We start from the raw sequence: 27,079 nt of genomic DNA on the forward strand, positions 1-27,079 counted from the left end.
GTCACATATTCACACCCCGTTAAATGCTCGCGTGCCCTCAAGGCTCCTAAGGTTTGCAAATTTAGCAGCTATAAAATGAAAGCCATACAAAGGAGCGTGTCACGTGACCTCATCCGGATTTTAATGTAACGCTACAAAGTAAAACAGCTTCAGTTCATTTCTCATATAACGCTGACTCCCCGCGCTCTTTTACAGATCATTTTAGGCCGAATCAGCGACAAATAGTGAATATCCTGCAGTTTGGGCGCATTTGTTTTGACACTGTGTAGCTAGCTCTTCCTGTCAGTTAGCTAACGTTACATGTTGAAAAAGCAAAGTTTAACGTCCGTACTATTAGTCTACACATAACGTCAGTAAACAGCTTCAATGAGGAGTTAAATGTGATGTTAATGTGGGTCTAATAGTTTATTAAAGCTTTATGAATTACGTTTGTAGTCTCGGTTCACTTTTACTTTCTCTTTTGCTGCCCTCACAACCTGTGTCAGACACTTTCACCTGGAGACACGTGACGTTTACGCTTTTGCTGAATTCTGATTGGCTCAAAAAGAATCACTTGACTTTTCCAGCTCAAAACTCAGCCCACATTTGATATAAACTGCGTGGATTCGCGTCTATAAAGACAGTCTTCCACCGCCTTTAGGAAACACAAATATCTAGAGACTTCTTACTACGATGTTCGTCATGAAGGTGTTTGTTTTGGTCACTCTTTTGGCCGTTCTTATCAATGACGCAGGATCAAGTGAGTAGATACATTTTATTGTTTCATTTTTGCTTGAACTGTTTATGGGAATTTAAAACAATCTTTTCCTCTACTGTGTTTGCAGCTAAATCATCCATAGAATAAACAAACTAATTCTTTAAAGTGTTTTTGTTTAAGAAGCACAACTCGTTTTTATTTTCCAGCAGCATATTTTTGAAGTCACGTCTTTGTGTTTATGAGGCTGCAGTGTCTCTGTCTCCAGGCCTCACTTCCTTGTTTAAGTTTGTCTGGTTTATTTAGATTTGTTTATGTTTCAAGGTCTGTTTTTCATTTGGTCCAAAAACAACTGAATTTAGAGTCACGCGTTTCTTGCTTTAATTCTTGACCCAAAGGCTTTAAGCATATTTTAGGCCAAATCATTTATTTTGTGACTTTCATTTTCTCTCTACAAACTTAGGACAGTTTTTACCTGGATACACCTGACGTAGATGTTTAAATGTTTTTACTGAGGCTCGTGTTATTCGTTTTACTCTAAAGATAAATTGCACTCGTTTGTTTTTTTAATCTAAACATTTGATTTGAGCTGAACTCTCCTCTTCCCTTTTCCGCGGCCCTTATTGTTGATGTTGCTCTGTGTGTGATGTGTTGACAAACCTCTGTGGTGAAAGAAGAAACACCAACTCGTCTAAATAAACCAGTACAGATGAAGACTTTAACAGCCTTTATTTGTCTCTTTGATTTTGTTTTATTTACCAAACGTTTCAACTTTACTCATTTTGATTCTCTGTGTTTTACATGAGGCAGAAATGACAATAAATAAACTGACCTTAATGACTAAGTTTAGGCCTGTGTTTCTGAAACAGAACATGTTTGGTTGAGTTTGTAGAAATGTGAGACTTAAAACATTTGTACAATTTTACAGTTTGGACTAAAATGTTACTTTTCCTCCACAGTGACTCACTCTCTGATGTATTTTGACACTTCATCGACTCAAGTCTCAAACTTCCCTGAGTTTGTTGCCGTGGGTTACGTGAATGGCCTTCAGATCAGTCATTATGACAGTAAAACCAGGAAGTGTGAGCCCAAACAGGAGTGGATGAAGAGGATCACAGAGGAGGACCAAGAGTACTGGGACAGAAACACTCAGATCAATTTGAATAATGAGCAGGGGTACAAAGGCAACACTGACATTGTAAAACAGCGCCTCAACCTGACTGACGGTTTGTCTGATTCACTTTCACTGATCATCATGTTTCATTTAATTTATTTTTATCTGTAGCTGAAAACACAATAATTGTTTTTAGGAATTTTTAGTTTTCATCACCAATTTTAGCTTTTTTCTTTTCTTGTTTTTTACACTTTGGTTTTGTTTCCATAATGTCAGACCTGTCACAATAATTACAATATTCACAATATTCACTCACCGTTAAATATTTTAAATATGAGCCTCATTTTATTCTCAATATTTATCACTTGTTGCTTTATTTGAACAGTTTTGACCTTTTTATTCTCAGTGATCTCCAAGTGTAGAACAACGACCTGTGAGCTGTAAAGGGCTGAATAATGAACAGATCTGAGTCATTATAAGAAACAACATGATGTTTTATTGAAGACATTTGAGGGTTTCTCTTTTCTTCACATTGATTTCAGCTCAAGTGTTACATTTATTCCTGGTAAAACATTTATTAAAAGCACTTAGTGGATGATAAAGCTTTAAGTTGATCAAAGGGACAGAGGCTTTAATATTCTTCAATATGATCAGACTTTAAAATGTGTTTTTGTGACAGACCTGCTGCACATAATGATAATGTGACTTAAAATATGAAACAAACACTTGATAGTTTTATGTCCATCAGCACAAAGTGTGAAAATGTGATAAATGAAAGTCTCTGATGTTGTTTCAGGCTCTCACATGTGGCAGAGGATGTACGGTTGTGAATGGGACGATGAGACCAATGAGATTAATGGATATTGGCAGTATGCTTTTGACGGAGAAGATTTTATCGCCTTGGACCTGAAAACTGAGACTTTTGTTGCTCCGAGACCAGAGGCCGTCGTCTCCAAACACAAGTGGGAGAGACTTGGAGTCGCTGTTCGATACAAAGACTACATCACCCACGAGTGTGTGGAATATCTGAAGAAACACCTGAGAAATGGAGAGAGCGTTCTCATGAGGAAAGGTAACAGGCTTTATATGTTTCACACAGACTTTGACTTAAAACAGACAGAAAGAAAGATCTGTTTGTCTGAACATGTTTTCATGAGAGAAAAACTAAACAGCTAAAAGTTTAGTCAAAACAACAGCAGAGAATTACTTTTCATTATGATCAGAGAGATTTGGTTTTTGCGACAAACGTTCTGTAATGACTTTCATAAATGTTAAATAATAAAGTGTGTAATTCTTTTATCAATGTTTTTATTACAAACTAATCAGAAATATAATGTAATATATATATTGTAATTATAACATAATGAAAAGAAAAAAATACATTCAATACTCGAGTTGCACAATTTTGGAAAAATACTTAATAACAGTTTCTGTTAGATCAGAGATTTATTCTGTAAAATTAACATCAATAATGGAATAAATTTAATTCACTGTGAACATTTTGAACAAAATATTTTTTTTGTATTTAGGAAAAGACTGAAGTAGAAACTGTTAAAGCTCTAAACCTGATTTTATTCATAGAAATGTTATGAAACTTGTTTGTCCTTTACTATATTTTAGACTCAAACACTGAATAAAGTCAATACAAAATATTACCAATGAACATCAAAGAAAGGTTTAAAAAAGAGAAAGTCACTTTAATCTGAAAGGAACGTCTTTAATAAACACAGGTTCGATTCCAAAACAATGGAACAAACGTCACAGTGACAGGAATTAGTTTATTATAAACTTCAGAAAGAAGAAAAAGAGTCAGAAACTCTCCTGACATTAAACAAACACTTAAAGCTAAAATGTTAAAGAAAAGTGTTGTTTATTGTAAATACTGTGAGATGCACAAAACTATCTGTAAAACTGTAAATATTTAGAAAATTGGACATAAACATTAACAAAGTCATTGTAAATATTGTAAAAGACAAAAGTAACAGAAATGAAGTGATTGTAAAGTTAAATAAAGAGGCAGAAATCATAAGATTGTTCTTCTCTGCTCCTTTTCATTCACTCTATATATTTTAATCAACTGGATCAATTTCATGAACTTTCAGGCTGTTTTTTCTAGGATGTTTATAAACGTGACCCTGAAAAATGACCAGGTTGTGAAATGTTCCTGTAAACTTGTCCCTGTGATGATGCTACAAATATGTTGGAAAGTTAGGAATGAGTTTGGACGAGTAACTTTTTAAAATTAAACTTTCATTGTTTATAATTCAAATATAAATCAGGTTTAGGGCCTTTAAACTAAGACACTCTCACACATTTAGATCATGTGATTTCCTCTGGTTTGCATTAATTGTGCAGCTCTACATAAAACACAGACTTATTCACAGCATAAAGACTCCAACATGAGCCTCTAAACTGCTCTGTCCCGCTGCCTCCAGAGCTCCCCCTGGTGTCCTTCCTGCAGAAGTCCCCCTCGTCGCCGGTCACCTGCCACGCCACAGGCTTCTACCCCGACAGAGCCATGCTGTTCTGGACCAAAGACGGAGAGGAGCTGTACGAGGGCGTGGACTACTGGGAGATCCTGCCCAACCACGACGGGACCTTCCAGAAGAGCGCAGACCTGGACCTGACCTCTGTCCCGCACCAGGACTGGGAGCGCTACGAGTGTGTGTTTCAGCTGTCCGGAGTGCCAGACAAGAACTACAGGCTGGAGAGGAGCAAGATCAGGACCAACAGAGTTTCTGAGGGTCTGTACTTTACTTGAGTCGTATTTTTGTTTAGAACCTATTACTTTTACTCCAGTACATTTATACAAAGGCTCCAAAGGGTAATTTAATCATGGCCATGTGTTTTGTTTATGTAAAAAGCCTAATAATGCTCACTCTATGGTCAGTAGGTGGCGCTGTGTCGATGTACAGTCAATGCCACTGACTCACAACGAGGAAGGTTTTGTCCCCGTCGTGATGCCTTACAGAAAATTCAGGCACAATTTTTATGTTTTCTACAGCAAAGACTCTGCTGAGCTGGAACAAGATGAACTTAACTGAATGAATGAAGTGTTCTATAAGTTTAAGCATCTTTCCCTCAGATCAGGAAGTGCTTCAGCTTCATTATTTTGTGAAATAACTTTTTAATGTTTTGTTTTACAGCCAAGGACCACACCAACGCCTACATCGGCGTCGCTGTAGGGCTGGGGCTGCTCGTTGTCGCTGGGATTGTGTTTCTCTGTATCAGAAAGAGAAAAGGTGAGAAGAACAATCTCTGAATGGAGCCTTAAAACAGATTATACTTATGAGCCTGTTACGCCCTCTTTGCTCTAGGGTACAAAAAAGGAACACAGTAGATGGAAATGACTAAAACTGCAGGGTTTATTCTTACAAAACAAAGGTAAAGGGCAACAAAAGGAGGCCCAATGGGTAAAACAACTGTAGCACTAACGAAAACCAAAATAAGAGAACGAACAAAATAAGAAATACTTAGAAAATTTACCAAAACGAATATTCAAATTAGATCCTAAAACAACAAAGCAACCTAAGGAACTAATATCTCAAACAAAGCGTCTCAACCTAAATAAACTAGTCACTAACAAAACAAGGCTAGCCATTTGGTGACATAAACCAAAGAGACACACGAAGCGAAGGCGGACTGGGTCCCACTACTCCCAAGCCGCCTCGAACAGGGGAACAGTCCAGGCATTTAAAGGGCGTGGCATTCCAGGTGCTGTGGCCCGAGTGGTCAGCTTGTTGAGGGCCGGGTCCGTTGATTGGTCCGCCGTGTGGGATGGTTCTCCAATCAGTAACGAGCCGGCGGAACAGGAGCGGACCAATGACGCAGCGGGCCTCGCCGAGCGGGTGTGCATATATTAAAACAAAGCACACAGTTTGCGGACAAAAATAACGGGAGTGCAAGAGGGCCGAAATTCCCGACCGTCACAGAGCCAAATCAATAAAGCTACAACATGATAACAAGCAGGACGATACAAGCCATTTCTGAATGCAAGATCACTCTAGCATTACTGAAACAAAACACACCTTCATGTATGTACAAAAGATAATAGTTATTCACTGGAACAATATGAGCTCAGTGTGAAGCCTGATCACTTTCTTTGCCTCCTCTGTGACGTGTTACACTACTATATCTATTTCATTTCATAAGTTTTTAATAAACACAGTCCATGTTTTCTTTCCAGGTTAGAATGATCTTCAGGCCAAGCAGAGGCTGAACAGCGACAACCAAGAGACACCGAGTGAGCGATGTAAGACAGACCTGAATGTGTTATAATAATGATGAAGCTGCTTTAAGATCAAAGTCAAACAAACACTATTATATCGTTACTTTATGTTAAATACTGGAAATCAACGTATCAGCTCTAGTTAGTGTCGTGAAAACTATTCATTCATACTGTACGTCGTAGATGTCGATAGTTTGAATCATTTTTTCTTCTCTTTTCAGCTTCAGAAGATGCTGAAGTTGCAGAGAAGCTGAACCCTGACGGCGAGCGATAGTAAGTCGACCGTTTAGTGATTTGTTTCTACGTTTATATAATTACACTTTCACTGGACGACGCTCTGGACAAAGGCTCTCACAGGCTCCATGTTTGTTTTCACAGGTGGATTCTGATCTGAACTGAGCAGCACTTTTCCACAGATGGATTCATGAAAGGTTTATCATCTGGTTCTCAACAACATTCTCTTCATTCACTGCGTTTTGTCTGAGCTCAATATTTAGAACAACTGTCTGAATATTGAGTTTTCGCTCCTGATCGATGGACTTTGAGCCGAGCTGATGTTAAAATTCATTCCGACACGTTTTAAAGCTTGTGTGTTTAATTTAAGTTTTGATCCAACAATATTCTTATCGATGTACGTTGTCATATCAAGTGTGTCATTGCTGTTTAAGGAAATGCTGAGGATTTATGGTGTTGAGTCTGAAATATCAAGTCAAAGTCCACCAGACGTTCAGGACAAATAAAGTCTGATGAACTAATAATGATCAAGTATCAACACGGCGACTGTCCCTAAAACTAAATGTAGAGACTAAATACAAGCTAAAGTCTAAGTGAACTCATGTGATTGATATAAACCATCAGAACAGGGAAAAGGATTTGTGGTTTTGCTTTTAGTGAATGGATTGTATTGGAATAATGTTTTAATGTAAAAGGTTTTGCTCTGAACTCATTGATTTATGCGACATTTAAAACTATGAAGAGTTTTAGGCCTCACTGTTTATCCAGTATTTCTCCTGTTGTTATACTATTTTCCAGTTTTGTAAATATCTTTGTTTGGGTTTGTCTAGTTTAAGAAAGTAGAGCTGATTTACTATGTTTTGCTGTGGTGGTGTTGATATAAACTTTTAGAAAACTTTAAATATATTTGTGAATATCTGATGATGTACTTTTAAGCTTTTTGCATCAATAAAAGATCTGGTCAACATGTTGTCGTCTCTGTCCATCGTTTTCTTCGAGCTGTTGTAACTGAAATAATTGTCCACTAGACTTTAGTGAAATATGTAGATTTATATATTTTAGTTTAGTGCATTTCTTCATTCTCACAGTGTTTGTCCTTCAAGCACATGGTTAAAATCATCAGGTCAAATCTACAAAGACTCAAATCCTGCTCGTGTCATTTGGCTTTAAGGCACTGCCCACACATTTCCTTTACTGATGTGTAACAAACACATTTAACTTATGTGTTTCTATAAAAGAATTATATCAGACTGAAGAATTAACTCACTTTTTGGGTCCACGATCTATCAAAGGTTTATCTAGAAAAACAGCCTTTATTTCTGATAGAAAACACACTTCATTCAGGCACAGGTTTAATAACTTGTCCTTCCACTAGAGAAGAGCTGCAGCTTCCATGATGTTTCAGACTGAAGCAAACCTTCTGAGAGACCGGAGTCCCCTTTTCACTCGAGTCCCAAAACTGGACCTGGACTTTTCCTCGGATCCTGTGAGTCCCTTCAGTGAACTGTGCAGTGACGCTGGCCGGAGCTGAGACTGGTGTCACTCCTGGAAACACAAAAAGAGCAAGTTTGCAAAATAACATTTCAAAAGCAAATGGACCAAACAATGAACTGTACAAAGTGAAGCAAAGGAGCCACACTTTTCCTTGTGACAGATTTGACCCTCAAAAGGAACTGAAATAGGTCTAAACTGGACTGAATATTGTGAACTGAATAATGACCTGGAGTAACCCCTTAAAAAAAGTCAAACTTGAACCATTAAACTCACAAACATACTTTAAATAGTGTCGTCATTATACAGTACTTTTGGTTTTGTTTCAGCCTAAAGATGTGTTTATATAGTTCTTTAGCAACATCTAGTGGTGATGGTGAGAACTACAACTTCTCATCGATTTCCTCTCGGCTCACAAAAAAACACAAAGTTGATCCGTGTCGTTTCTCCATCACAAACTCTTTAGTAATGTTATACAAATATCGCATTACGTCAGCGATGCACGCGCAGTTCTGTCTCTCCCACCTTTGTGCTTCTCTATCTCGGCCAATGTGGGCACCTTCAGCTCCACTTGCTTTAGGTCCAGCTGCTCATCTGCGAGCTCTGAAAACACAAGAGGGAGAATATTTAACACTGAAATAAAGTAAAAGTGTTTTTCCGTGAGGTTTGGGAACAGGGTTAAGGCTTGTTCCTGGTTTCTTAACGCTCACCTGTTTAGTGGATTTATTTATATCACATCATTAGAAGTCTTCTATATTTCCATGCAGCTGTATAAATGATGTGTTATGTTGTTCATCATTTGAACAGATTCAATAAATGAATAGTTTAATCCTTCTTATACAACCCTTACAAATCAGTCTTTGGTACAAAAAAAGACCAAAAAGTGTTACTAGAATGTAGACGGTTTGTCCTGATTTGATTTTTATCTGGTGCTTGGAAGGTCAAATATTTTTCAGGTGTTACTTTTTAGGTTTAGGTTTTTTTAAACATTGACATAAGAACAAAATGTTTAACCTGAAATGTGTCAATTACAAAAGGAGAAAAAAATCTATACAACAGACTTATAAAACAACGTTAAAGCTTGTGGGATAAAAGATATTTCTTTTTTTTGTGTGTGTTGCTCTTCTTGGCTGCATCTTCGGTGCCTGAGCTGAACTCCAATGGAGGGGCTGAGTCATGAAGGTGTGCAGAGGAGAGGAACTGTCCTTCAGGATATTCTGGAGGGTCTGCAGTGTGGCCATGTCCCGCCTCTCACTCAGAGATTGGATGGAGGATCGTGGGACACCAATAATCCTGCAGCACCTTTTCTGCATCTGCTCCAAATCCACTGACAGGCTCTTAGAGAGGCCGCCCCACACAGGAGATACTCCACACAGGACTCACATACTCCACAGAGGACTCGCATACTCCACACAGGACTCACATACTCCACACAGGACTCACATACTCCACACAGGACTCACATACTCTCCACAGGACTCACATACTCCACACAGGACTCGCATACTCCACAGAGGACTCACATACTCCACACAGGACTCACATACTCCACACAGGACTCACATACTCCACACAGGACTCACATACTCCACTGTACTATCGCTTCGTTCCAAACAGCTACACAGGGCTATTAAGAACAGAGAACCATAACTTTTAGACAATGTTATGAGATTGTTGATGCCCTCGACTTCAAGGATTCAAGGGCGAGTTCATAAAATAAGTCACCTTTATGCTGCTTTTACACCTCACTGGGCACTTTTACATCAGTGAATGTGGCTCCAGCTTCTTGGCAAGATGTGAAATATTTCAATCTCGAGCTTCGCCACGAGATGTCACCCAGCACCACACATTAAACTTTGAGAAGACAGAAAAGCCTATGAGTGACCAAAGTATCTTTTATCATAGATTATATTTAAGTTAACTCACTTGATGTATATATCACATTTCAATCAACCATAACAGTCGCATCAAAGCACTTTACAACCCAAACAATCAAAGTCACACAATAGAAGCAACAATTTTAAGAACCCCAAGAAAAATGGATAAAAACATATTAGTTTAGCATCATATAAATTTAGAAGAGTCAAAAGTGTGTTGTTTTTAAAGGTGTTTTAAACTGGCTTAAGGAGCAAAATCTGACTTGAAGTGTCAGGTCATGTCGAACTTGTGGTAAATGGTCTCAACTTTTCTCCCATTATTCGGCCCAAAGTGCTTTTACAGCAAAGAACCAGTCACTCATTCACACTCTCATTCACACTGACACTGGAGGCAAGGCGGGTGAAGTGTCTTGCCCAAGGACACAACAACAACAGTGCATCTTCAGGATCTGGGATTCAAACCCCCGACTTTCCGAACATCAGCCGACCCACTCGACCACCTGCACCCCTGTCTCACCCCTTATTTTAACCTCTTCACCCACACATGAACCAAAGCACATTTTCTCCAGTTCGGCTTTACCCAAATCTAAAAGCTTCGTGAAAAAGTGTGAAAATAGCAACAAAAACGAGTAGAAAATGAGAAACGCCTGAAACAAAACTCTTTTCCACAATCTTGGTGATAAAACTGCACAGATTCTATAGTAAAGGTTGTTCAAGCTTTCAGAAACAAAGCACATTTAGAAATGTTCAATGGAGCCTCCAAAGTCCTATTATAATAGTTTTGTTGATGTTGAAACATGTAAATAAATATGGAGACGCCCAAGATACTGTCTTTCATTGTGAGATAAAGTGTTTCTGCTCTCTCTTTGTATCGACTTGTTATAACATGTGAATAGTGAGGTCAGTTCCTTTATGTGGTGAGATAAAGTGAAAGACGCGAAAACTCTTGTGATGTCTGTTTAGTGCATCCTTTTACATGTAGAAAACAATACAAAACAACTGAAATATCTGCATCATGAAGGACATCTGGCTTTGTGACACACAGGAATCAGAGAATTCAATTCTGTCCAACTAAATCAGTGCTTTCAAGGATTTGACAAGCCTAACATTGAATCTGTAAAAATGGATGAACAGAAACAAAGGACAAAACCTTGTTTGACCTTATTTAGAAAGAGATCCCCTACAGACTTATTTATGCTCAAAATAAATCAAACAGTAAATGCTCGTGCACCTCAAGGCTCCTAAAGTCTGCAAATCAGCTATAGTGTTCGGGAATGTGACGTCATATCGCTAAGCATTATGGGATTAGCAGCAATTGTAAATTAATGGAGATTTTAAAAGTTAAAATACTGGACTTATTGTTCACATTAAAACACTTGGACACCACAGTGTGTTAGAAGTTTTTACCAGCAGTAACTCAGCAGCTAACGGAGTTGTTCCACGGCTATTTTCTCCACTTTTTATCCTGTTTTTAGCTAATGTTAGTCTGGTGAAATACCGTGTGCTAACAGCTGCAAAAATGGCGGATCTCCATGGTAACCGTGGACTTTCCCGAACTCTATAAAATGACAGTTTAAGACTGTTTACAGACACAAAAGACAAAACCTTATTTGACCTTATTTAGTCTATTTAGAAAGAGATCACTTGCAGATTTATTTATGCTCTAAATAAATCTAAAACAGTCACATATTCACACCCCGTTAAATGCTCGCGTGCCCTCAAGGCTCCTAAAGTTTGCAAATTTAGCAACTATAAAATGAAAGCCAAACAAAGGAGCGTGTCACGTGACCTCATCCGGGTTTTAATGTAACGCCACAAAGTGAAACAGCTTCAGTTCATTTCTCATATAACGCTGACTCCCCGCGCTCTTTTACAGATCATTTTAGGCCGAATCAGCGACAAATCGTGAATATGCTGCAGTTTGGGCGCATTTGTGTTGACACTGTGTAGCTAGCTCTTCCTGTCAGTTAGCTAACGTTACATGGTGAAAAAGCAAAGTTTAACGCCCGTACTATTAGTCTACACATAACGTCAGTAAACAGCTTCAATGAGGAGTTAAATGTGATGTTAATGTGGGTCTAATAGTTTATGAAAGCTTTATGAATTACGTTTGTAGTCTCGGTTCGCTTTTACTTTCTCTTTTGCTGCCCTCACAACCTGTCTTTTTTTATTTTTATATTTTTTTTTTTGTAGGTTTTTTTATTTTTATTTTTATTTTTTTATTTATTTATTGAAAAGTATACGAGTATACAAAGTATGCCAGGGGGTAACAGAATTGTACAATACAATTATTCAGTTACAAATATATTATATTTTGAGCAAATACTGATAGTTTTTTGAGCCTTTTTGTTATCAGAACCTTCCAAGATCTTGATATATGAGAGAGTATCACTAAAAAAATGTGCAAAGTTGGGTTTCTGCTTAGAGTATTTACATTTGTGAATATAAAATTTCGATAAAAGGATAAGTAAATTAATAATAAAGTAGATATCTTCATTCTTTTGCTTTCTGAAGAAACAAAAAATAACGTTTTCCCATTTCAGTGTAAAGTCCTTGTATAGATGTCCAATTATAAAACTACAAAAGTCTTTCCAGAATTTCTTGGGATAAGAACATGTCCAAAAAAAATGTTGTATTGTCTCTGGATGATCTCCACAAAAAGAGCAGTTCACATCAATGTCCCTTTTGAATTTAGTCATAACAGAATTAACTGGATAATATTTATGGATGATTTTGTACGAAACCTCTTTTACTTTGTTTGTTATCAGAAATTTGTTGGGAAGTGTCCATATATTTTTCCATGAAATATTACCTACAAATTGGGTCCAATATGATACAACATGGGGAGTAGATACAAGCTCTTTCTGGAATAAAGCACGAATATTCTTATTACAATTTTTGTGATGTGTAAAACATATTTTTCCTATCTGAGAATTTAGTGCATTGGGGAGAGAAACAGGTGCTTGTAAATGCAAATATGTACTTCTATACAACGTGATAACTCCAGCAGGGATTGCATCAAAAAGTATAGCATATTGTTTCGGTGTGACTGGAAATTGATAAGTGGTTAAAAATTCAGAGTAAGACATCAATTGCCCACTGCTGTTAAAGAGTTGAGTTACCAAGACAATCTGTTTCTCTATCCAATCATTAAAATATAACGACTTATTTTTATACAGAATGTTTTCATTGTTCCAAATGATATATTTATGTGGAGAGAAATTATGTTTATATATTAAGGTCCATGCTAATAACACTTGTTTGTGGAATAACGATAGTTTTTCTGGGAGTTTATCTACATTATAATTACAACCTAAAACAAAGTTGAGGCCACCAAACCTAGAAAAAATGTGATGTGGAATGAAATTCCATATTGAGACAGGATTTTTAAGAAAATGTTTGGCCCAATTAATTTTAAAAGTATTGTTTAAGGTAGTGAAGTCTAAAACATTAAGCCCTCCATTTTCATAGCTGTTCATTACAACATTTTTCCTGATATAGTGTGTTCGGTTCTTCCATAGAAATTTAAAAAGCAATTGGTCAATATCCTTACAAGTTTTATTGTCTACATGGAGGGAGAGAGCAGCGTAAGTCAACCGGGAAAGACCTTCTGCTTTAGAAAGTAAAACTCTCCCTCTTAGAGTTAAATCTCTTTGCAACCACTGATTTAGTTTAGTTTGTGTTTTCTTGATCATTGGGGTAAAATTTGTTGAGATTCGAAGTTTTGGGTCTTTACAGATGATTAAACCTAAATAAGTAATTTTTTCTACAACACTTATATTACAGATACTTAATTCGTTACAACCTTTTATTGGTAGCAATTTGCATTTGTTTAAGTTTAGAGTCAATCCAGAAGCCTTTGAGAAGTCATCAATGATTTGTAGAGCAGTAGGTACCTGACTAGCATTTTTCAGAAAGACTGTGGTATCATCAGCCAGTTGGCTTATGAAAATTTCTCTGCCAGCTATGGTTATTCCTCTCATTTCACTTTCATAGATATAAGAAGCTAAGATTTGAGTACAGAGCAAGAACAGATATGGGCTTATCGGGCATCCCTGACGGATACCACGTTTGAGATTGAATCTTGATGTTGTGCCATTTTTCATTCTTATAGAGCAATTTGCATTTGTGTACAGAGCCTTTATGGCACTACAGAACACATCACCAAAGCCACATTTTTTTAGCGACAGAAAAATGAATTCATGTTCGATTGAATCGAAGGCTTTATAGAAGTCGAGGAAAAGAATAAGAGATTCATCTAAAACCAGTTCAGAGTAGTCTAGAATATCCAGCACAAGTCTGATATTATTTGATATATGTCGATTCTTCATGAAACCAGATTGTGTCTCATCAATGACTGTATCTAAAACATCTTTAATTCTTCTGGCAAGCACAAGAGCCATAATTTTGTAGTCGTTATTCAATAAACATATTGGGCGCCAGTTATCAATGAATAGTGGGTCTTTGTTAGGTTTAGGAATCAGAGTAATTAAGCCTTGGGTAAGAGTCGGTGGAAGATAACCTTTATTAATGCTTTCTATGAAAACTTGGAGTAAAAAAGGTGCCAAATCATCTGAAAAACCTTTATAAAATTCCGCAATCAGCCCATCGGTGCCCGGAGATTTATTATTTTTAAGGAGGGCAATGGAATTAATGACTTCTTCCTCTGTGAGCAGGCTGTCACAATAATGCGCATCGCAATTTTCTATGTTTTTAACGTTTTTGACAGAGTTAATGAACGTATTGGCAATCTCTTCATTGTAATGAGAGTCATATAAATGTGTGTAAAATTTGTAGCAAAATTGTGAGATCGATCTGGCATCATCAGTAATGGTACCATTTATGTTAAGCTGAAGGACTGAGTTGGTTTTGGAGCGATGTTTTTCTAGACGAAAAAAGTAAGCTGAATTTTGTTCTCCCTCCTCAAGCCATCTTTTCCTCGATCTGACAAATGCACCCTTGGCTTTCTGGGAGTAGAATTCATCTAATTTTATTTGAAGTTCTCTTAGTTGTAATTTATCCTGTTCCGAGAGTTCATCTGGATGTCGCTGGTATATTGAGGTAATTTGTGTTATTAATGTTTCTTCTTCTGTGGCTTTGGCTTTAGCAATTTTTGCTCCATGTTGTCTTAAAAATTTACCCGCTTCATATTTGAAGAGCTCCCAATTCAAGCAGTAGGATTTCTCTTTTTTTGCCTTATCCCAAAAAAGGTTAATGAGTTTTTTAATTTCAGATTTTACAATAGAATGTTCCAAAAGGGAGCCATTTAGTTTCCAATATGAAGACTTACAAGGATTATTTTCAGAGTTAGAAAGTTGCACTTGTATGTAAATCGCTCTGTGATCAGTGAGCGGGGTTGTAAGGATATTGACCGTAACAGCATTTTGAGATACATTTCTTGATAATAACCAGAAGTCAATACGTGATTGTCAAGAACCTGAACGGTTACTCCAAGTAAATGACTTATTATCAGGAAATTTTTCTCTCCAAATATCAATAACATTGAATTTGTCCATTAAAGCCTTCAATCTTGTATTTGGAGTTGAGCTTTTTCCTGGGGGCCATCGATCTATTGCATTGTTTATAGTAACATTAAAATCCCCCCCAATTTAAAGAGTTGAAGTTGGATATTTAGAGAGCCAAATAGATAATTTGGTTTCAATTTTATCTAACAGTTTGTCATTTTCTGTTTTTGTATTATAGCCATATATATTAAAAATTATAATGATAGAGTGATTAAAGTCTATCACATGACAGGTATAGTGACCTAAGGAGTCACAGTCTGAATGTAGAACAAGACCTCCAAATGTACCTTTCAATGTAGTAACCCCAGCTGACCTCTCTGTACCATGTGAATACCAGACATCATTACCCCATTGGGACTTCCAGAAGTTGACATCAGCAGCTGTAGAATGACTCTCTTGAGAAAAACAAAAGTCAGTTTTAAATTTCTTAGCAAACAAAAACAAGGCTTTACGTTTACATATTTGTCTTAACCCCCTGGCATTAAGGGAAACAATAGAAAATGACAGTGCAAAAATCGAACAACAAAAAACAAATAAAAAAAGTTTGGTAGTTTAATAAAGTGTCTCGCGGGACCGAGTTCTGCTATGCTGGGTCAAAGTGCAAGGTAAAAACTAAACAAAATAGCCAAAAGTGGCCTCTTCATAAAGTCAAATGTAAACCTGAGTAACATTTTTTTTTTTTTTTTTTTTGTCTCTTTTATAATTATAATCAGTGATGTACCTGAACGCGTTCATTGAACGAAAGTTCATGAACGCGTTCATATTTTGGGCGAACGTGAACTGAACGCACAGTGTTACTGCCTGATGAACGAAACCATGAACGCGTTCATTCTGGTGTCTGTGAACGGCATTTCCGTTCTTTTTACGTTCGTTCATTATGGTGCCAGATTTCTTATATCTGTGGTTTAAGACCGCGGATCAGTGAATATAATTATAAAACCCCGCCGCGCCGTCAGAGTTTACCAGCGGGTCTAAACTCTGGCGGGTCCACGGTGGAGCTCGCGCTAGCTCCGCTCCGCCCCCGCGCCCACGGCCCGACTGTGTCCAGTTCTGTGGGGGTGAGCTCTGCTGTTTATGGCCCTGGCACATGCCCTGGCACACGGGTAACCAGCGGGTCCGCACGCTGCCCGCGAGCAGTCACAGTGTGAGGCTACGAAGCAAGTTTCCCTTGTGTAACGTCTGTCGCTCCAAACTCCTCTCTGCTCCGCGCTGCCACTTATTTTCATAAAGTCACAATGCGGAGTTTTTGAACTACAAATGAGCTCCTAAAACATTTTTTTTTCACATGATAAATTAACAAATCAACACAAATGCAATTGAATATCTGTAGCTTCATTTTCCACTAAGAATTTACCAATTAAACTTAAAAAAATAAAAACAAAACAAAATATGATTAGCAAAGATATCCAAAATCCACTCGGAAAACAGTGACAGGCTGACATGAAATAGCTTTAACACTAAGTGAGGAGGCCATGATATGTTTGACTCATGGCTGAAGTCAACTTTAGTTTATACGTGAAGTCAACTTTCTCCAGCTCTCCCAAGGTTGGCAAAAATGCATCTCAAAATACATCAGATTGTTGCTTTAAGATATGGAATATAAAAATATTTCCCTAAGAGAGGAATATACTGTACTTCTCACCTTTTTCATGCCTGAATAATAGCTCGCAAAAAAAAAAAAAGAACTATGAACTAGTTCATTTTTGGAACTATGAACGAACTATTAAGCATGGACAATTATGAACTATGAACGAACTAGTTCATTTTGAAATTTGTGAACTGAACTTTGAACTAGTTCATGTAGAAAATGAACTTTCCCAACACTGATTATAATAACATTGCAGTAATAAGAACCAAAGCAATGATAACATTCAAAGTTAACCATTTGTGTTTCCAGTGTTTGGAATAACGCCGTTTAAAAGAACGGCGTTAGGTAACGGCGTTATTTTTTCAGTAACGGAGTAATCTAATTCATTACTCTCCTCGTCGTTACAACGCCGTTATCGTTACTGGGTAAACAAAGTGGCACGTTACAATTGGGCAGAATGAAGCGCCGCGGTGTCAGCATGGGGAGAGCAGTGGAGAGGGTGGGCGGAGTCTGACGGAGCAGAACACGCACATCTGACTGTCCGTGCAGAGTACTGCATCGCGCTCTCTGCTCCATAAACTACTTGTGTCCCCGACCCGCGGCTTGTCATCCCCACAGCGCGGTGCAGCCGCAGGGGAGAATCAAGTTGGTGATCATTGATCAGTAGTGTTGGAACTTATTTTTAACCCAAAGACGCAGTGGACGCGGTGGAGACACGTCTTTCTCCCTCTCTCTCTCAGCGCCTTTCTTCTTCCTCTCTCCCCGCTCTCCGCTCCATAGAACAGTGCAAGGCCACTAACCTTCTGGGGCATGTAAACTTATATTTGCTGTCGATTGTTTCACGGAGAGACATCATGCTTGTGCGTAAAGTCTGCCCTGATCGTTGGCACATGTTACTCTTGTTCCTCCCCATTCTCTTTGAATACGGCCATATTCCTACATTAATAAAACAGCGGCGCAAATACAATACCACTCAGTCACAGGGGCCTCCCCCACTCACCCCCCATTCAGTTCATTCAGTTACTATGAACATCTTTGAACATCTTTGAACACCTGTCTGTTCTAACCATTTCAATTGACTTGTGAAAACAGCAACAACAAAAAAACAAAATTCTTTGACATATAGCAACACAAATAGTTACTTTCCCTGGTAACGAGTTACTTTTATTATAGAGTAATTCAGTTACTAACTCAGTTACTTTTTGGAACAAGTAGTGAGTAACTATAACTAATTACTTTTTAAACGTAACGTTCCCAACACTGTGTGTTTCACATCAGGGAATCTTCTTTCACGCTGCAGTAGGGAAAACTTCAACTCCCTCAACGAATCCACGGCTTCCAACGTAGTATGCGCGTTTCCCCTCCTCACGTGCCTTCTTTATGATGGGCCACAGCTGACTCCGGCGTTCTTTGTCTTCTTTGGTGAGATCCAGTGCGAAGGAGAAGCCGTTTTCTTTGAGATATGAGGAGGTCTTGGCTGCATTCCAAACCTCTTCTTTAAGTAAGCGCAAGGAAAACTTCATGATGATTCCTCTGGGTCTGTCACTTCTTGGGATCTTGGGGCCGACACGATGAACAGCGTCAATGGTGTCGAGTAGGCGGCTTTGACGTTCTGGCAGTACCGCCTGGCAGATCTTAATGGCAATCTTCCGTACATCTTCTCCGTCCGCTTCTTTTACGCCATAAAGCCTTAGATTCATCCTTCTGGAGTGGCTTTCCAGTTCGTTGATTCTTTTCTGGCATGTATCCATTCGGGTTTCTCCTTTAGTGACTTTTGCTTCCAAAGTGCGCACTTTCCCTTTCACTTGCTTGATTTCTTCACATGCGAAGTCGACCGTTTTCTTCAGACCTTCTATCTGCAGCGTGAGACGATCCGCTCTATCGTTTATTAGCTTTGACAGGCTAGCAACGATATCAGCATTTTCTGGTCCACACGTAGCGTGCATTAGTTTCTTGGGCGCAGGCGATTGAGTTGGACTGACAGGAAGAGGAGGAAATTCTTCCATATCAACGACGGGCAAGGGCAGCGAAGTGGCGCCAGAGGCATAATCATGGCAGTTGTCAAACAGAGGGTTGCCTACCGCGACCACGTTGTTAGCATTGCTATCTCCTAGCTTGAGCTTTCCGAGCGATCTTTTCTTGTCGCGTGGAGGCGACATTTTGTCTCTTGCTTCGATTTGTTAAGTCCGTTTATATCAAGCACGACAAAATGCTCTAAATGAGGGTTTACACTTTTGTTTTTACCGGTTTTTTAGGTTTATGGCTGCAGAGCTCGGCAGTAAGCGCGCTTACTCGGCCATCTTGGAACGCCCTCCTTTGGGCGCATTTGTGTTGACACTGTGTAGCTAGCTCTTCCTGTCAGTTAGCTAACGTTACATGTTGAAAAAGCAAAGTTTAACGTCCGTACTATTAGTCTACACATAACGTCAGTAAACAGCTTCAATGAGGAGTTAAATGTGATGTTAATGTGGGTCTAATAGTTTATGAAAGCTTTATGAATTACGTTTGTAGTCTCGGTTCACTTTTACTTTCTCTTTTGCTGCCCTCACAACCTGTGTCAGACACTTTCACCTGGAGACACGTGACGTTTACGCTTTTGCTGAATTCTGATTGGCTCAAAAAGAATCACTTGACTTTTCCCAGCACAAAACTCAGCCCACATTTCGTTAGCCACAAAGCATAACGGCCTAAGTCATTTTGTATTGTTAAAATGGCAATAAGAGAAAAACAATGTGTTTCCCATATAACGTCTTTTTACATGTTTTCCAAAATCAAAACAAAAATGAGTTAGGCAATTATGCTATGTGGCTAACGATTTGATATAAACTGCGTGGATTCGAGTGTATAAAGACAGTCTTCCACCGCCTTTAGGAAACACTAATATCTAGAGACTTCTTACTGCGATGTTCGTCATGAAGGTGTTTGTTTTGGTCACTCTTTTGGCCGTTCTTATCAATGACGCAGGATCAAGTGAGTAGATTCAGTTTATTGTTTCATTTTTGCTTGAACTGTTTATGGGAATTTAAAACAATCTTTTTCTTTACTGTGTTTGCAGCTAAATCATCCATAGAATAAACAAACTAATTATTTAAAGTGTTTTTGTTTAAGAAGCACAACTCGTTTTTATTTTCTAGCAGCATATTTTTGAAGTCACGTCTAATGTTTATGAGGCTGCAGTGTCTCTGTCTCCAGGCCTCACTTCCTTGTTTAAGTTTGTCTGGTTTATGTAGATTTGTTTATGTTTCAAGGTCTGTTTTTCATTTGGTCCAAAAACAACTGAATTTAGAGTCACGCTTTTCTTGCCTTTAATTCTTGACCCAAAGGCTTTAAACATATTTTAGGCCAACATCATTTATTTTGTGACTTTCATTTTCTCTCTCCAAACGTAGGACAGTTTTTACCTGGATACACCTGACGTAGATGTTTAAATGTTTTTACTGAGGCTCGTGTAATTCGTTTTACTCTAAAGATAAATTGCACTCGTTTGTTTTTTTTAATCTAAACATTTGATTTGAGCTGAACTCTCCTCTTCCCTTTTCCGCTGCCCTTATTGTTGATGTTGCTCTGTGTGTGATGTGTTGACAAACCTCTGTGGTGAAAGAAGAAACACCAACTCGTCTAAATAAACCAGTACAGATGAAGACTTTAACAGCCTTTATTTGTCTGTTTGATTTTGTTTTATTTACCAAACGTTTCAACTTTACTCACTTTGATTCTCTGTGTTTTACATGAGGCAGAAATGACAATAAATAAACTGACCTTAATGACTAAGTTTAGGCCTGTGTTTCTGAAACAGAACATGTTTGGTTGAGTTTGTAGAAATGTGAGACTTAAAACATTTGTACAATTTTACAGTTTGGACTAAAATGTTACTTTTCCTCCACAGTGACTCACTCTCTGATGTATTTTGACACTTCATCGACTCAAGTCTCAAACTTCCCTGAGTTTGTTGCCGTGGGTTACGTGAATGGCCTTCAGATCGTTCATTATGACAGTAAAACCAGGAAGTATGAGCCCAAACAGGAGTGGATGAAGAGGATCACAGAGGAGGACCCTGAGTACTGGGACAGAAACACTCAGATCTATTTGAATGAAGAGCAGTGGCACAAAGTCGGCACTGACATTGTAAAACAGCGCCTCAACCTGACTGACGGTTTGTCTGATTCACTTTTACTGATCATCATGTTTCATTTCATTTATTTTTATCTGTAGCTGAAAACACAATAATTGTTTTTAGGAATTTTTAGTTTCCATCACCAATTTGAACTGTTTTTTTTTCTTTTTGTGTTTTTTACTCTTTGGTTTTGTTTCCATAATGTCAGACCTGTCACAATAATTACAATATTCACAATATTCACTCACTTTTAAATATGTCAAATATGAGCCTCATTTTATTCTCAATATTTATCACTTGTTGCTTTATTTGAACAGTTTTGACCTTTTTATTCTCAGTGATCTCCAACTGTAGAACGACGACCTGTGAGCTTTAAAGGGCTGAATAATGAACAGATCTGAGTCATTATAAGAAACAACATGATGTTTTATTGAAGACATTTGAGGGTTTCTCTTTTCTTCACAGTGATTTCAGCTCAAGTGTTACATTTATTCCTGGTAAAACATTTATTAAAAGCACTTAGTGGATGATAAAGCTTTAAGTTGATCAAAGGGACAGAGGCTTTAATATTCTTCAATATGATCAGACTTTAAAATGTGTTTTTGTGACAGACCTGCTGCACATAATGATAATGTGACTTAAAATATGAAACAAACACTTGATAGTTTTATGTCCATCAGCACAAAGTGTAAAAATGTGATAAATGAAAGTCTCTGATGTTGTTTCAGGCTCTCACATGTGGCAGAGGATGTACGGTTGTGAATGGGACGATGAGACCAATGAGATTAATGGATATTGGCAGTATGCTTTTGACGGAGAAGATTTTATCGCCTTTGACCTGAAAACGGAGACTTTTGTTGCTCCGAGACCAGAGGCCGTCGTCTCCAAACACAAGTGGGAGAGAGATGGAGTCAGCGCACCACATTACAAAAACTACATCACCCACCGCTGTGTGGAATATCTGAAGAAACACCTGAGAAATGGAGAGAGCGTTCTCATGAGGAAAGGTAACAGGCTTTATATGTTTCACACAGACTTTGACTTAAAACAGACAGAAAGAAAGATCTGTTTGTCTGAACATGTTTTCATGAGAGAAAAACTAAACAGCTCCAAAGTTTAGTCAAAACAACAGCAGAGAATTACATTTCATTATGATCAGAGAGATTTGGTTTTTGCGACAAACGTTCTGTAATGACTTTCATAAATGTTAAATAATAAAGTGTGTAATTCTTTTATCAATGTTTTTATTACAAACTAATCAGAAATATAATGTAATATATATATTGTAATTATAACATAATGAAAAGAAAAAAATACATTCAAACCTCGAGTTGCACAATTTTGGAAAAATACTTAATAACAGTTTCTGTTAGATCAGAGATTTATTCTGTAAAATTAACATCAATAATGGAATAAATTTAATTCACTGTGAACATTTTGAACAAAATATTTTTTTTGTATTTAGGAAAAGACTGAAGTAGAAACTGTTAAAGCTCTAAATCAAATCAAATCAAAAATCAAATCAAATTTACTTATATAGCACATTTAAAACAACTGCTGTTGACCAAAGTGCTTCACAAAAGGCCTACAGTACAGAAACAAATATAATAATAAAAAACAAAACACAATATACAAAACAGCAAAGCACTAACAGCTTAGATTTGACCAGGTATGTGCTAGACAGTGTTAAAAGCTTTTGCATAAAAGTGTGTCTTAAGCAAAGATTTAAATTGGTCAAGTGTCTGTGCAGCTCTGATGTGGAGAGGCAGGTCATTCCACAGTTTTGGAGCTGCAACAGAGAAAGCCCTGTCCCCTTTAGTCACGTATTTGGAGCGGGGAACCTCTAAAAGCAGCAGATCAGCAGATCTCAGAGCCCGAGCAGGGGCGTGACGTACCAGAAGCTCAGACAAATACAGAGGAGCAGCACCATGGAGACATTTAAAGACAACAAGTAAAAGCTTAAACCTTATCCTATAATACACAGGGAGCCAGTGTAGAGCAGCTAACACAGGGGTGATGTGCTGTCTCTTTCTGGTCCCTGTAAGGAGACGAGCGGCTGCATTTTGTACCCCCTGGAGGCGACGAATTGAACGCTGACCAAGACCAGTGTACACAGAATTACAATAATCAAGTCGCGACGTTATAAAAGCATGAATGGCTTTCTCAAAGTCACAGGCAGGTAGATAGTTTTTTACCTTGCTCAGGGTTTTAAGATGGAAAAAGCTTGATTTGACAACATGATTTATATGTTTCTCAAATTTAAATTCATTGTCTACAAACACACCGAGATTCCTTGCAAAAGGGTGACAGAAGGAAGCGAGTGGGCCAATGGCGCTGTCACAGTTGTCAAGAACATTAGAATTTCCAAATATTACAATTTCTGTCTTATCTTTGTTTAGACTTAAAAAGTTGGCCTCCATCCATATTTTAACTTCTTGAATACAATCCAACAAAGGATTCAATGATCCCTTAGAGCTAGACTTAAGTGGCATGTAGATCTGCAGATCGTCAGCATAAAAATGATAATTAACTTTGTGTTTCTCTAAAATCAGACCAAGGGGTAGAAGATACATAGAGAATAACAGAGGGCCTAAAATGGACCCTTGAGGCACTCCACAATGAATAGGTGACACAGATGAGAAGCATGAGCCAACATTAACTGAAAAACTTCTATCTTTCAAATATGAATCAAACCATTTCAGAACAGTGCCTTTGAGTCCCACAGACAGCTCAAGGCGTGATAAAAGAATGCCATGATCCACTGTTTCAAATGCAGCAGTTAAGTCCAAGAGCACAAGGACAGAGTGGACTCCACTGTCAGCAGTTAAAAACAAATCATTAAAAACTCTTAAAAGGGCAGTCTCTGTGCTATGACAGGGTTTAAAACCAGATTGGAACTTTTCTGCAATGGTGTTTTGATCAATGTATGATTGTAGCTGCTCATAAACAGCCTTCTCCAGAACTTTGGATAGGAAGGGCAGCTTAGATATAGGCCTGAAGTTAGCCAAAGTAGTGGGGTCCAGATTAGGCTTTTTTAAAAGAGGCTGCACCACAGCATGCTTAAAGTCAACTGGGACACAACCAGATTTTAAGGAAGAATTGATCAAATCAACTATGCACATACCAATGGATTCAAAAAACCTCCTTGAGGAGAGCAGGAGGAATTTTATCCATGGGACAAAATGATGAGCGCACTTTGTGAACAATCTTTGTTAAAATGGATAAAGACACAGGCTCAAAGGTGTCAAAAGTATGACATGTTTGTGGGACATGATTGTTTAGGGCAGAAGAAATAAGACCAGCCCTGATGGAATTAATTTTTTCATTGAAAAACTCCATAAAATCCTCACAAAGTTGAGGTGAAGGCACAAGACCAGAGGAGTCACATGGGTTGACAATCCTATTTAGTGTCTTAAAAAGAAACTGGGGATTTTTAGCATTACAGGACACAAGATTAGACAGGAAATTAGCTTTTGCAGTTTTTACTGCTTTTTGATAAGCGACTAGTCTGTCTCTAAAAAATTCAGAGGAAACTTGAAGACGATCTTTCTTCCATTTCCTTTCTGCTTGTCTGCACATCTGTCTAAGTTGTCGAGTGTTTTCATTAAGCCATGGTTCAGTTACTGGTTTGGCACGCTTCGTCCTGTAAGGAGCCACTGCATCAAGTATAATTGTACATTTAGAGTTAAAAGTTGATAAAAGATGATCAGGGCTCATATCAGAGGAAAGGTCACTCATATGACGCGCAGCATCATTAAAAGCTACAGAAAAAAGTGCGGCTGTTTGTGAATGAATGGTGCGCACTTTACGCTCAGGAGCGCACGGTTTCACCTGGCCGTTTGGGAGTGAAACACTAAAGAGCACAGCAAAATGATCAGAAATATGTGCATCACAGATTTCAGTAACATTCAAAGTCAGTCCAAAAGAGAGTACAAGATCAAGTGTATGTCCTTTCTCGTGCGTTGCGCCAGACACGGATTGTACCAGACCAAAAGAGTCGATTAGATTCAGGAAGTCTTTAGTCAGCGGAGCAGAGTCACAACAAACGTGGATATTAAAGTCTCCGCTGATTATAAAACGGTCATGACTTAGCATTAGCCCCGCTAGGAAGTCAGAGAACTCCTGGATAAAGTCTTTGTTGTATCTAGGTGGACGATACACCAGCGCGTAATAGACAGGCGGGTCAGTGTTCATGATCAAAGTCTGTACTTCAAACGAGGTAAATGACTCAGAAGTAACTTCTCTGCATTGTAAATGCGTTTTAAACACTGACGCTAAACCTCCACCTCTTCCAGAGGTTCGCGGTGTGCTAAGAAAAGAACAACCGGGAGGAAGAAGCTCGGAGAACGGCGTGGACTCACCAGTCTGCAGCCAAGTTTCCGTGATGAACATAACATCCAGATTACGAGATGAGATCAGGTCACCAAGCACAAATGTCTTGTTAGCGATCGATCTAGCGTTGATAAGGCCCAAGTGAAGAGTGAGGACATCGTGGTCCAGTGACAAGCCCCGACCCAGAGGCTTGAGACACCTGATTTTATTCATGGAAATGGGATGAAACTGGTTTGTCCTTTACTATATTTTAAACTCAAACATTGAATAAAGTCAATACAAAATATTACCAATGAACATCAAAGAAAGGTTTAAAAAAGAGAAAGTCACTTTAATCTGAAAGGAACGTCTTTAATAAACACAGGTTCGATTCCAAAACAATGGAACAAACGTCACAGTGACAGGAATTATTTTATTATAAACTTGAGAAAGAAGAAAAAGAGTCAGAAACTCTCCTGACATTAAACACTTAAAGCTAAAATGTCCGGAGATGCACAAAAGTATCTGTAAAACTGTAAATATTTAGACAATTGGACATAAACATTAACAAAGTCATTGTAAATATTGTAAAAGACAAAAGTAACAGAAATGAAGTGATTGTAAAGTTAAATAAAGAGGCAGAAATCATAATATTGTTCTTCTCTGCTCCTTTTCATTCACTCTATATATTTTAATCAACTGGATCAATTTCATGAACTTTCAGGCTGTTTTTTCTAGGATGTTTATAAACGTGACCCTGAAAAATGACCAGGTTGTGAAATGTTCCTGTAAACTTGTCCCTGTGATGAATCTATGAATATGTTGGAAAGTTAGGAATGAGTTTGGACGAGTAACTTTTTTAAATTCAACTTTCATTGTTTATAATTTAAATATAAATCAGGTTTAGGGCCTTTAACCTAAGACAACACTCACACACATTTAGATCATGTGATTTCCTCTGGATTGCATTAATTGTGCAGCTCTACATAAAACACAGACTTATTCGCAGCATAAAGACTCCAACATGAGCCTCTAAACTGCTCTGTCCCGCTGCCTCCAGAGCTCCCCCTGGTGTCCTTCCTGCAGAAGTCCCCCTCGTCGCCGGTCACCTGCCACGCCACAGGCTTCTACCCCGACAGAGCCATGCTGTTCTGGACCAAAGACGGAGAGGAGCTGTACGAGGGCGTGGACTACTGGGAGATCCTGCCCAACCACGACGGGACCTTCCAGAAGAGCGCAGACCTGGACCTGACCTCTGTCCCGCACCAGGACTGGGAGCGCTACGAGTGTGTGTTTTAGCTGTCCGGAGTGCCAGACAAGAACTACAGGCTGGAGAGGAGCAAGATCAGGACCAACAGAGTTTCTGAGGGTCTGTACTTTACTTGAGTCGTATTTTTGTTTAGAACCTATTACTTTTACTCCAGTACATTTATACAAAGGCTCCAAAGGGTAAGGTAATCATGGCCATGTGTTTTGTTTATGTAAAAAGCCTAATAATGCTCACTCTATGGTCAGTAGGTGGCGCTGTGTCGATGTACAGTCAATGCCACTGACTCACAACGAGGAAGGTTTTGTCCCCGTCGTGATGCCTTACAGAAAATTCAGGCACAATTTTTATGTTTTCTACAGCAAAGACTCTGCTGAGCTGGAACAAGATGAACTTAACTGAATGAATGAAGTGTTCTATAAGTTTAAGCATCGTTCCCTCGGATCAGGAAGTGCTTCAGCTTCATTATTTTGTGAAATAACTTTTTAATGTTTTGTTTTACAGCCAAGGACCACACCAACGCCTACATCGGCGTCGCTGTAGGGCTGGGGCTGCTCGTTGTCGCTGGGATTGTGTTTCTCTGCGTCAGAAAGAGAGAAGAACAATCTCTGAATGGAGCCTTAAAACAGATTATAC

The 27,079-nt window shown here is 38.4% G+C and overlaps 2 protein-coding genes and 1 long non-coding RNA gene across 3 annotated transcripts; all 3 read left to right on the forward strand.

Annotated features, from left to right (window-relative positions):
* Positions 1-584: 584 nt before the first annotated feature.
* Positions 585-5,671, forward strand: LOC306975435 (class I histocompatibility antigen, F10 alpha chain-like; the record flags this gene model as incomplete). The annotated part of the gene is made up of 6 exons (XM_079572970.1): positions 585-739; positions 1,654-1,920; positions 2,605-2,880; positions 4,244-4,552; positions 4,955-5,050; positions 5,523-5,671. Exons 1-6 carry the CDS (start codon positions 673-675, stop codon positions 5,669-5,671), a joined length of 1,164 nt encoding a protein of 387 aa, XP_079429096.1. The 5' UTR covers positions 585-672.
* A 291-nt stretch (positions 5,672-5,962) lies between these two features.
* LOC306962694 lies at positions 5,963-7,150 on the forward strand. Its single transcript, XR_013792847.1, has 3 exons — positions 5,963-6,060; positions 6,258-6,309; positions 6,415-7,150. It is a non-coding gene; the product is annotated as an uncharacterized lncRNA (long non-coding RNA).
* Positions 7,151-19,581: 12,431 nt separating this feature from the next.
* Positions 19,582-26,526, forward strand: LOC306980459 (class I histocompatibility antigen, F10 alpha chain-like). Its single transcript, XM_079579845.1, has 4 exons — positions 19,582-19,721; positions 20,638-20,904; positions 21,594-21,872; positions 26,237-26,526. The coding sequence occupies exons 1-4, from the start codon at positions 19,655-19,657 to the stop codon at positions 26,473-26,475; spliced, it is 852 nt and encodes a 283-aa protein (XP_079435971.1). The 5' UTR covers positions 19,582-19,654; the 3' UTR covers positions 26,476-26,526.
* The last annotated feature ends 553 nt before the right edge of the window (positions 26,527-27,079 follow it).

This window comes from Gobius niger (assembly GCF_951799975.1).
Source record: "Gobius niger genome assembly, chromosome: 1".
Taxonomy (NCBI): Eukaryota; Metazoa; Chordata; class Actinopteri; order Gobiiformes; family Gobiidae; genus Gobius; species Gobius niger.

What these genes read in the sequence shown, in the direction of transcription:
- LOC306980459 (XM_079579845.1), top strand. Translation starts at nt 19,655, where the DNA reads ATGTTCGTCATGAAGGTGTTTGTTTTGGTCACTCTTTTGGCCGTTCTT. An exon ending in TATCAATGACGCAGGATCAA is followed by an intron (nt 19,722 to 20,637) that starts GTGAGTAGATTC and finishes TTTCCTCCACAG; the next exon opens with TGACTCACTCTCTGATGTAT. An exon ending in GAGCGTTCTCATGAGGAAAG is followed by an intron (nt 21,873 to 26,236) that starts GTAACAGGCTTT and finishes CGCTGCCTCCAG; the next exon opens with AGCTCCCCCTGGTGTCCTTC.